At 41.5% G+C, this 12,145-nt stretch overlaps 1 protein-coding gene and 1 long non-coding RNA gene across 2 annotated transcripts; both read right to left on the bottom strand.

Moving 5' to 3' along the window:
- LOC108492207 (histone H4) lies at positions 1 to 298 on the bottom strand (the record flags this gene model as incomplete). Its single annotated transcript, XM_017804260.1, has 1 exon — positions 1 to 298. A coding segment is annotated over exon 1 (252 nt), but the record flags the coding sequence as incomplete, so codon positions are not given.
- A 2,841-nt stretch (positions 299 to 3,139) lies between these two features.
- Positions 3,140 to 10,906, bottom strand: LOC108492233. The gene is made up of 3 exons (XR_001873047.1): positions 10,631 to 10,906; positions 10,224 to 10,325; positions 3,140 to 4,926 (listed from the first exon to the last, which is right to left on the bottom strand). It is a non-coding gene; the product is annotated as an uncharacterized LOC108492233 (long non-coding RNA).
- Positions 10,907 to 12,145: the final 1,239 nt, after the last annotated feature.

The following is a 12,145-nucleotide window of genomic DNA, read 5'->3' as shown; positions in this document are numbered from 1 at the left end:
GGCCGTCACCGTCTTCCTCTTGGCGTGCTCGGTGTAGGTGACGGCGTCGCGGATCACGTTCTCCAGGAACACCTTCAGCACGCCGCGCGTCTCCTCGTAGATGAGCCCCGAGATGCGCTTGACGCCGCCGCGCCGAGCCAGGCGGCGGATGGCCGGCTTGGTGATGCCCTGGATGTTGTCGCGCAGCACCTTGCGGTGGCGCTTGGCACCGCCCTTGCCGAGCCCCTTCCCGCCTTTGCCTCTGCCAGACATGGTGTCCCCCGTTCAGCCGCAAAGAGTGTAACGGGAAAAGGGACCCCAGCGCCTGTATATTGCCGTCGGTCCGACCTGGTTGAGGACTTCGGCGGGGCAGGGCCGGGGCGGGACGTTCGCGCCACCGCTCTCATAGGGGGCAAAGGCGCCGCGCGCGCTGCAGGCTCGGCCCCGCCCCCGGGGGCCCAACCCGCCCCTGCCGCGTTCCCCCCGCGCTCCGCCGGCGCTGAGCCCCAACAAGGGGCCCGGCCGGGCAGCCGAGAGGGGCCGGCGCGGTGGGTCCGGTACCACAGGAAATCCACCCTTTTCTACCGCGAGCTCAGAAGAGGTAGTAAGGTGCTTTTTTTTTTTTTGTCCCCGTGAGGGCGACACATTCACTTCTTTCTGCAGGAAGGAAAGTCTTGTGCGTGCACTTTGTCTCCGACTTAAGGATAACAGGGTGTTATTTTGCCTGTGAGAGTCAGGTCTGATGAAGGAGTTAATTTGTGTCTCTTGCTGATGGACCGATGAAAAATTACATTGCTCCATGTGTTTTTAAAGATGCAGCATGTGTTTGATTATTCTCATGGTCTTACTTTGTTGAAACATAATAAAAAACTTCTGCTGTTTCTTCACATGATACTATTTTTTGAACAATACGTGTTCTGGAGCTGTTGATTTGTGCTGGGGTGCCTATTGGCTCTACGAGTCCGTTCAGGTGCAGTGAGTCCTGAAAGCTTCCAGACCTTTCATGCGCACACACAGTTCTACTTTTTCTGTCTGAATTATTATTTAAATTTACCATGAATGTATGTTTGAGGTATTTTCACCTTGTTCTTGAAGGATCATCAAATAAATGCTATTCCATACAGTTGCTACTTACCATGTCTTTCTTGGCAGGAGTTTTTCCCTGGTAAGTTATACCTGTGTACAATGCACATTTTTTGTGTTTTTTTCATCGGTGTAGTGGGTTTCTGTGGCTGGGTTTTGGTAGCAGGGGGGGAGCTACAGGGGTGTCTTCTGTTAGAAGCTGCTAGAAGATTTCCCTGTCCCACAGATCCAATGCCAGCTGGCTCCAGGATGGACTTCCTGCCACTGGCCTAGGCTGAGCCAATTAGGAGTGAAAGTAATGCCTCTGTGATAACATATTTAAGAACAGAAGATGGAAAAAATTTCAGCCAGGGAAGAGCGGAGTGAGAACATGGGAACAACAATGTAGACACAAAGGTCAGTGCAGAAGGAGGGGCAGAGTGCAGAGCTGCTCCAGGCACGGGAGCTGTGGCCCCTGCAGCCCGTGGTGCAGACCATGGTGAAGCAGCTGTGCCCCTGCAGCCCATGAAGGACCATCGGGATGCAGAGACCCACCTGCAGCCCATGGATATCCATGCTGGAGCAGTGGATATCCAAAGGAGGCTGTGACCTTGTGAGAGGCCCAAGATGGAGCAGGGTCCTGCCAGGGACCTGCAGTCCATGGAGAGGGAAGCCCACGCTAGAGCAGGTTTTTCCCAGTTAGGACTTGTGGACCCATGTTGGTCCAGCTCATTTGTGAAGGACTGCACCCCATGGAGGAGTGACCCACGGAACAGCAGTTTGGGGAGAACTGCTGCCTGTGGGATGGACTCACGCTGGAGAGGTCCATCAAGGACTGTCTCCCGTGGAAGGGACCCCATGGGAGCAGGGGAATGACTCCTCTCCCTGAGTAGCAGCAGAAACAACAACTGACCATAACCCCCATTCCTCATCCCCCTGCACCACTGGGGTGGAAGAGGGAGAACACGGAAGGAAGGAGGGGTGGGGGGAAGGTGTTTTTAAGACTTTTATTTCTCACTCTTTGGCTCTTATCCTGCTAGTGATAAATATAAGTACTATCCCCACTTTGAGTCTTGTTTTGCCCATGGAGGTAATGTCACTGACCTCCTAACTCATTAATCCTTAGTTGTTTGGTTTTTTTTCTCCTCTGTCCAGTTACAGAGGGAGAGTGACAGAGTGGCTTTAGTGGGTACCTGGCATCCAGCCAGGGTCAACTCACTAAAATTGGTCAGCTATTTCTTATTTTGTTTCATCGTTCCCATCTTTTCCCTGTTTCAAATGGATGCTCATTACTGTATAATGCTTCTTAAATGTGAAAAGGTTTAGCTTGATAATTTCACATACTTTTCCATTTTAGCCATCACTTTTTTTGTTGTTCTTGTTTGTAATTTTTCATCATTTTTCCTTGAAAGTTCTCTTTCTCAGGAGGTGTGAGAGGAATGGATGTTACAAGACAGGGACTTTAGGATTTATTTTTCTCTCTTTGTAGGCCTTTTGGTATGTATGTTATTTAATTCAGGTTATGCTTAGCCACCATTTTGATAAGTATTTCCATATGTAGATGGCCATCTTTGTAGTGTTTATCTCAATTTATATCTATTAATATCACATGATTTAGTTCTACAGCTATAACAAGGACATATTTATCTTCTGATATCAACCTTAATGATGCTATTAGGACAGATAAAGCCCCCCCCTCGTTTATGGTAATGTTGTGGCTTAACCCCTGCCAGCAACCAAGCACCATGCAGTCGCTCGCTCACTCCCTCATCAGTGGGATCAGGGAGCCTTGCAAGCTGCCCTGTTCACCTCCCGTGCCCACTGTTGATTGACACTTTGCCAAAAAGTTGCAATCTTTTTTACCATTCATTTCTTGATGTTTTTTATTTCCCTATATCTCTTTGTGTGGCAGTTAATATTTTTTTCTATTAAATTTAACCTTTGCTTACTTCTGCATCATATTTTCTTGATCATCTCTATATTAGACTTCTTTAAGTAATTAATTTTTTATCCTTATCCAGGGTCCATTACATTTTAAGAGTGACAATTCAGGAGAAGAACCAAAACAGATATTAATGTAATTTGTTCTTAACCTAAGCAATAGTTTAATTTCAAAGAAAAAAACCCCACAGATTATTTAATGAATGAATTTTTATTATGACCAGTATTACACAGAATCCTTGTAGATATGACAACAATGTACAGGTACGTAGACTAGATTGGTGCATTACAGTGTGTTTGTGTTATTTGAGGAAATATTCTATATTTCATGACTGTTCAAGTCAAGTAATGCTTACCCAAATTTATCTTTTCCACACCAGGCAGTTTAATTTTCTTGGTTCTATTTTAGCATAATGTGTGTGTCTAGTATCTGTCTAAGCTTTTCACTGGCAGCTGTAGGTACAAAGTAACAGTGTGTGTGTTATTGAAGTATTAGGACATTCCTGAAAAAGAAACAAAATTAAACCTGAAGGAAAAGCAAAAAACCTGTTTACAGGAACTTGAACCTTTCAAGGTTATGGAAAAGAAAGGAGGAGTTCTAAGCAATTCAAATTCACTCAATTCTGGAGTAACACTTCATTTCCTAATATGACATCTTTTATTTTATTGCCAGTCTCATATTTTATGGACAGGGTTCATCCTTTACTCCTGGTGGTTCATCTGCATGGATTGTTTTGTTACTCAAAAGCAAGAAGTGAGTATATGGACTACAAATTAATAATAATTTTTTTTATTATTATTTTTACAATGAGCTGTCCCTATTAATCAAAACAGTACGAGAAGAGCAAAATGTTTTCCTGATCAGGCAGCATGAATTGGAAGAGCCCAGAGCTGTCTCCCATGATGTGGGAAGGCAGTCATGGCACATTTTGAGTGAAGGAACAGGTTGAGTGATGGCAGGAATGAGTGAGAGACTCTACTCCTTTGCCCACTCTAGGAGTGTCAGGAGATTTTAGCACTCCTATTCCCTTCTGCATCAGCTTTCAATCTCTCATCCTGACATTCCTTCTAACACTCTTATCCTTCCCAAAAGACAACCATCCCTTTGAATAGGCTGTTGAAATAGTGTGAGTTTCAAAATTTAAGCCTCTGTGGTATGTTTTTTAAATTAGCTAAAAGTATCTTGATAGATATATTGAAAACTGGAGATACAGATTTGCTTCACCTCCTAAAGCAAAAGCCTGTAATAAATGTGCTACTTCATTTAGGTGAGACACTTGTGAGAGAAAGCAATCATCTTTTTTTGCATCATCTTCCTAGGGAAATAGAAGTGTTCCCAGAGCATTATCACATGAAATGCACAAGTTCAGCTAAAAATAGAGATGGATTTTTGCCTAGAGTGACAATCAACATGACTAAATATTGCTAGAATTTGTCTAATTTCATGGAGGAAAACAAATATTTTTGAAAGTTGCATGACAAATCCGTTAATTACAACATAAGTAAAATTAAAGCTTGGTGCACCCTACTTACAGGGAGACTCTGAGCTGTCAGTCTCTGCACAGGCCACCTTCCAGGATACTGAAGACAGGCCCATCAGTAGGACTGGTTGTTAGACCCACAATATGAAGGAGAATCACACATTTCACACCCCAACGTGCCCCTAAATTGCTGCCAGACTGAGGCTTGGTCAGCTCAGTCCTAGTTTTCATTCTCACTCACCTGGACTAATCTGATGCACCTGGCACTTGGAGTGGCTGCTCCCCATGGGTCTGATTGCCTCAGGGAACAGCAGGATTTCTTCTTGGGTGTGCATCTGCTTCCAGGCTCTACTTACAACTGTGTGCTGAAGGCCAGAGCTAGTACTTCTCTAGGTGGAAGCCGGAAATCAGCATGGATCGTGGTAGCCCCCATCCAGTCACAGTGTGTCCATCTCTGACAGGGCTTCAAAAACCACATCAAAATCATACATATACTTTTTAACTACTGATGCTTTGAAATGTTATCTTTTCATGCATTGATGTGTTTATGCAGAAACCCTCAATAACTCTTGCTGGTTATCCCCAAATTCACAGAAATGGACAAGGGACAATTTGGTCTGAAATAAAACCCAAACCAAACAAAAAAAAAAAAAAAAAAGCCCAAAACCAAAACAACAACACATAGGAGAAAGAAAGTTAGAAAGTTATTTACAAGGTAATATTTTTTTCACCTTTATAATTTCTGCATGTATAGTAATTACTGATCTTGCTAGTACTATCCAGTGCTGCTGCTATTCTGTATGAACTTCTTCTGGCTACAAGGTCCTTCAGCAGTTAGCAGTCTGCACACACACAAGATTAGCAACTAATTAGAACCTCACCACCCATAAAGACATACGGACTTGGACTTCTGGATCATAATGGATGATGGCAAATCCAACCATCCTTTTGGTGAGGAACAAAAAATCTTTATTTTCCTGATATGCAACTGATATGAACTTGCCATGACCTCTACAGCATAAACATCTCAAGCGCTCCATCTTTAGGTGTTTTAGATGTCATTAAATAACAATAAATTTCAGTCTTCTCATTTATTCACTTTTATTTAACCACAGTTTTCAATTTTACTGCTTGTGCTTCCCCTGTGCCTGATCCTTAACTCAGTCTTCAAAGCTGTCTCACCACAATCTTCCACTTTTACTGCACCCTCCAGTTTGATCCTAATAAAAAATTCTTCCCACATCTGAAAACAACAAATAAATAACTAAAACAAACATGTTCAATGCTCAGAAGTACTTCAGTGAAAATAACTTGAATGTCAAGAATCACTAGAAGAGGAAGGGACAGTAAAACAGGATATTGTATCCTAGTACCATTGTAGCATTTGTGTGAAATAGTTGCACCCTGAGTAGCGTACACATTTCTGGCCCATAAATAAACAAATAAATGCAAGTGGTAAAGAAATTTCTGAGAAAAGTGATAAAGATGATTTAAGGTCTAAAATGGCTTCTTTACTAAGAATATTAGGACACTTTCAGAATAGAGACCACTACTGGTTGAAGATGTTCTTGCTTATTTTTACTATCTGTAAGGTCAGTGGTTAAATCTATAACATTTAGTGAGGTCTAATCTAATTATAAAATTAGTTATAAACCAAAAGGTTACTGAAACCAGAAATGCTAAATTTCATAGGCAGTTTCCTTAAGTAAATGGACTCCTTTTCTCTATAGGCATTTTCCAAATCAAAGAAAAAAGAGGATGTGTAGAAAGATGAGATTGGTGCCATCCCTCTCCTTTATAGAAATCAATTCTAGACTACACAGCTGCTTGTACAAGCAAAGCACTTGCTAATGCCTGTGGTAAATAGTTCACAAACTGGTCCATTTAATTACATGCATGTCCTGAGGATTGATTTTGGTCTTTTTCTATAACATAAAAAAACCAAGCAAAGAAATCCCCCCCATAAAAGCACCAAACAAAAATCTGACTCTTCCTCTCTTCCCCACCTCCAAAAAACCCAACCCAACCAAATAACAGCAAAATAACTTCCCCTAAAAAAAAAATCCTATTCAAGTGCTTAACTACTTTTTTTTTCAGGGCTTCCAAATTGCTAGCATCCTGGTTTGGGCTGGTTCTCTTAGAAACTAGTTGGGAAAGCAACAGAGGAATTCCATGACAGGAAAAAGCTGCAATGTCTTTAGGAAGAGGATTTGGTTTCTGTTTGAAATCCCTCCCTACAAGTGAAGAGCAGTATCATTTGTATGCGGAGTGCAGAGACCTGAAACAATGAAACTCTCAAAGATGTGGTATATAGACATGATATCTGGAGAGGAAAAAAGGTTTGTTTGCATCAGCCTAGTTAGTATGGTAGGGTTGTTTCTGTACCATGCACCCATACATCAAGTTTTCTAGGACAGAAAGGACAAGGGGGGGGAAAGGATTTAATGACCATGGGCTCCTTATAGAAGTATTTTATCATATAGGATGATCCATCTCTCAGCTGTGAAGCCTGCAGAATCAAAATAACATTTTCTGTTAGAGCAAGCTGGAACATCCCGACTGTTCCTTGTTTTGGTTTTGTGGTGGGGTTTTTTTGCTTTTGTTTGGTTGGTTGGGTTTTTTTCCCCTTAGCCTGGGCAGCAGCCACAGTATAAATAAATGGCAGTCAAAAAATACAAACTGGCAGTTGATAGAAGAAACCAGAAGAATTCAAAACGCAGGCTGGTTTTAACAACAGCCAGAGCGAGGGGCTTATCACCTCATTGTGGTGTCATCCAGCAGATTCATCTTCCTTGTCTGCAGATTAACAAAATGAAAATGACTCAGAAAGGGACAGGCGAAGGGGGCAGGAAGCGGTGGCAGAGAAGGTAACCAGAGGGAGATCGAGAGGAAAAGAAGAAGGAGGAGGTGGAAGAGGGAGGTAAGCTGCTTCCAGGGCAGGATTGGTCAGAAATTGCTGCAGCCCAGGCGGGTCCTGACTGGGCACCCCTCCCCACTTCCCTGCTGGGCACCAGAGCTGAACCGGAATGCCCCGAAGAGATCAGCCCTCCCCTTGACTCAGCTTGCCATGGTAACGATAAGGATCTCAGAAGATGCAAAGACACAGGAGGACTTAGCTAGGGTTTACTGCAATCTGTTTTTCTGTTATTATTAGATACACGCAGAGTATTTATTGTTACCTGCAGACAAATGCAGTTTTCTGCTGCATTTCCACAGCTGTAGTGCAATTGGTTTCCAGACAAACTTCCTGAGCATCGGGAATACCTCCAAAATAGTGTGAATGGAGACCAGTGGATTTCTTTCATGTTTACCAAAATCTAAATCGATCCTGCACTATATATTTGAGAGAAACACACAGTAACCTTTTCTTTAAAAAGTTCATTTGGTCTCTAAGCAGGTCTGTTTTCAGTGTTCATGAAAAATAAACTACTCATGGTATTATTCAAACGGTTTCTATAACATTACACCAGATTTGTAGGATATTCCTACTTTATTGTATTTTGGTGTGCTATGTAGGTTTGCAAAAGGTACTAAAGAAACTAAAAATTTGAGTGAAGGAATTTGGGAGTAATTTAATAAAATACCTATAAAAGTCGAACCTTTGCATAGAGTATGTGATGTAAATGTTCAAATAAGCTTTCCAAGGAGGAGCCTATAGAATCATGGGGATAGCATTGGTACCAAGCAATTAATTCCATTCATGTTTGTTGGCCTATGTAAATACTTTAGCTTGTCTATATTGTTGATAAATTTGCTAGCCTAAAGCAAATTCTCATGAGAAAAAAAAATAAAATCACAGTTTTCTCTAAGACTTTTACTACCAAAGGAGCTTGAATAATATTTCAATTCTGTCCTCAATCAGGTCACTAGAGAAAAATTAAGCATAGACAGTCTTTTTCAAATACAAACAAACAAACAAAACAAAACCAGCAAAACCCAAACCAAAACAACGTGAATAAGACTTTTTGAAGGAAAAGAATATCTAAGGACTTTTTCTCACACTGTATTGTGACTATGAAAAAGCCTAAAAATGAATGTTCTTCTGTTACTTTACTTTTTTAAAACTTGTTTCTCAGCATACTTGGGAATGTTTCTGCAACTGAGTGTAGTTTATTTTTCTTTTTTTTTTTTTAATATTGTCTTGCATATTATGTTTTAGTCCTTTAAAAAATAGAGGTTTTTTTTAGTAACTACAGGGTGAATAATATTCATGGGAGCAAGTCATCTGACAGGTTGCACTACCTGTGCTACAGTTAGTACTTTAAAGCAAGGATATATTTTGTGTGGACTTAAAATTCAAAAGTAAATTAGTGTCATGTATGTCATTAAACACTTATTTTGTGACCACCAGCATCTGTGATGCACTGTTCTTAAATCTAAAGTATTTTCCCTTTTTGAGAATTTAGATCGGCTTAATAGTTGAAATGAAATTTGGTAAGGGAAATTTTGCATCTGCAATGAAATAAAATATTGTGGTTTTCAAGAAAACACTTTTAACTCTCATCTGTCACATAAGCAAACAGGTGATATAGTACATTTCTCTCTTCTATTTCAATATATACAACCCTATTCTTTAACTATGGTATGCACACAGAACGTGTTCATTTATAACAAGCGCAGTCACCTGAAGTAGAAGAACAAGTTGCCTTTCTACATTAAATATGAATGACTGGTCAGGAGAAACAGGTATACCCAGTAATCATAGGAAAACATTCCAGGTGTAATTTAGCTGAGGAAAAAGGATTTAGTATACAGAACTTATCAGTTTTCCTCTACTAATAGAAACATACTTAAACCCATCATGAAAATCCTATTGGTGGGATAGAGAGAACATTGTTTATAAATTTCTGTATAAGGAAACCGAGCTAGTTATATGCATCTAGTTATAGCTAGATGCTGGTTACCATCTCAAGGGGGAAGCATGTCTGGAAAGTTCTGAGAAGGAAATGGTGAACTTCATGAATGACAATACTGAGCTTAACTAGTTTTTAATGAGGAACATAATAGAAAAACAATACAAACACTTTAGACTAGATTCCAATCTGCTTATATCTTATTTGAAAACTGTTAGAATATTTGTTTTTGAAAAATTTGTTTTGAAAAATATTTTGATTTGAAAAATCCCAAATGATTTTTCAAAAATCAGAGGGAAAAAACAAACAACAAAACAAAACAAATCCAGCCACCTCTTTTCCAGTTTCCAAGAGAAGCGGAACAGATATACTGAAGTGTTTAAGAAGAAAGTATGAGCATTGTTCTTGAAAAGAAATGCTCCCTCCTCACACTGTGTCTTCAAGAGCAAAAATGAAACTCGGGAGGCCTCTGTTTCAGGATTTTCAAATGGTCCAATCAGAACCTTGTACAAATCAATTCCCTGCTTTAGACTCACGTAATCTCTTCCTCCCATACTAAATATACACCAATAGAAGGCTATTTTGCCAAATATACTAAATACAGAAAATTTGAGATTATTAAACAAACAAACAAAAAAATCCTTAAGTGTTTTAAACCTAATTCTAGCCTCAAATTTCAGCATAGTTACTAATAAAGTCCTGCAGTTAATGTTGTTTCAAAGTCCAGCTCTGAATAGTAGGTGATTAATACCTAATGCAATTTCTTTCAGTAAGACAGAGATGATTAAAAAAAAAAAAAAAGTCCTCTATCTATTTCGGAAAATAAAAAGATAAAATAACAATCAAAAAACCAAACACACACACACACAAAAACAACAACCAATCAAAAAAAAAATCCCAAACCAACCTGAAAATTGTGCAAAAGTCTTGTACCGTTTGATAGCAGTCTCGCCTTTCTCTTCTTGTTTCCAAGCAAGACTTCAGCTGGGCACTCCTCCGTTATCTCTCTCTGCTTGAAAAACATTTTCCATTAACACAATGGCACAGTGGCTCATTTCTCTGCCTCCTGAGACAGAATCCTGAAAAAAAACCCCAACCAACCAAACAACAGCAGAAACAAACAACTGCGGAGTTTTCCTTTTTTAGTTCTCAAGGATGGTTTTAAAGAACAAAGGAAACATCCTCCCCAGCTCTGAGAAAGCCTCATTCTGAGTCTCCCAGCTCCCCGCGTTGCATTCCTGCTTCCCCTTCGGGCAGGCTTTTTCTTCCGGAATAAACGTTACTGAATAAAAAAGAAGTAAAAGCCTCTTTTACCTACATCTGCCTAACAAAGGTGAGAAGCGGTGTTCTTTACAGCAGAACAAAAAAAAAAAAAAAAAAAAGAAATAAAATTAACGTGTTCAGAGGAAACAGAGGGGACAAGAGCTGTCGCTGTGCCCCAGCAGGGCGGACTCCCCGAGGCACCAATGGCGGACAGGCTCCTCCCTGCAAACACCGATCTCTCGCGTAGTATCTTGATTTATGTGCCCCCAACACCTCGGGATCCTCAAGCCAAATGCGGCGACTTCAGAGCCCGCGACTCCCGCGTCATCGGGGCCGTGTCCCCCTCTTTGGAACACAAGAGGCTCCCGCAGTCAAGCAGGCCAAGGCAGTCGTAGCAGCCAAGGGCCCCAAAAGGCAACTAAGGCTACGAAATCCAAAAAGGTGGTACCGAGGAGCTCGGCCAAGCCGAAAGAGGCAGTACCCAGGAGTCTGTACCGTATTAGTAAAGGAAACTTCTGCAGAAAAACGCCAAGAGCACTTTTGAACACCACCAGGATGAAAGAGAAAGAATTGAAACAGTTCAAGTCTAGACTGGTACATGATGACCCCCTTTCCTGTGTATGTGTGAGCTTCCGTAGTACTTCTATCTGCACTCACACTCCAGTCTATTTTGCTTTAACTCCATTATGATAGTCACCATCATTATCTATCACTTAAATAGAATACCTGGCGCTGCCCTTTGGAAACTGTCCTGGACAGCATCCCAGTGAAGTACTTACCATTTTCTTGCTATCCCCTGATAGCCCCAAATTGCAAACAAGAAAAAACAAAACAACCTCAGAAGGCAGAAAATTACAGCAACCACTACGCATAAGGCACCCGGACACCTTTCCACCCCAACGCAGGGACAGCAGAGGCTCACTGGGAGAGGAGGGGGCCCAATCCCTCTCTGGTTTGAAAACTGCGCATTCCAATCGGATTGGCAAGGACGGCCCCGTCCCCGCCCCATACTACCACCACCGAGCTTAATGGTGCTTCCCACCCACTGAATCCATGGGGAGGCAAGCAGAGAGTACACCCTTGCCTAGTTCGCATCTCTCAAACCATGCTGCGGTGACCGATTTCAATCGCAGTAGATACCTTTTATTTTTTTTTTTCCCCAAAAAGGGAAACGGAGGCACATTTACATAAGAACATTGATGTCTTAGAGAAAGAAAACTGCAGGGAACTACACTGATCAGCAAGTTAAAAATACACAGAAAGTTTATGCTTCAGAAAGCTTCTTTTGACATTTAAAATTTTCAGATATGTCAAATAGCATGTATTTGTAGGGTCAAGCGTTCCTGCTCTTTCTAGGAAGATGTGGGTGGCTCTGAAAAGAGCCTTTGGGTTATTTGATCTGGAGAACTTTACTTGGCTTTGGCCTTGTGGCTGTCGGTCTTCTTGGGCAGCAGCACGGCCTGGATGTTGGGCAGCACGCCGCCCTGCGCGATCGTCACCTTGCCCAGCAGCTTGTTGAGCTCCTCGTCGTTGCGGATGGCGAGCTGCAGGTGGCGGGGGATGATG

This window comes from Lepidothrix coronata, unplaced genomic scaffold (assembly GCF_001604755.1).
Source record: "Lepidothrix coronata isolate B3197 unplaced genomic scaffold, Lepidothrix_coronata-1.0 Scaffold9, whole genome shotgun sequence".
Lineage (NCBI taxonomy): Eukaryota > Metazoa > Chordata > Aves > Passeriformes > Pipridae > Lepidothrix > Lepidothrix coronata.
The sequence above is the reverse complement of the archived record's forward strand: the minus strand, read 5'-3'. Positions and strand labels throughout refer to the sequence as shown.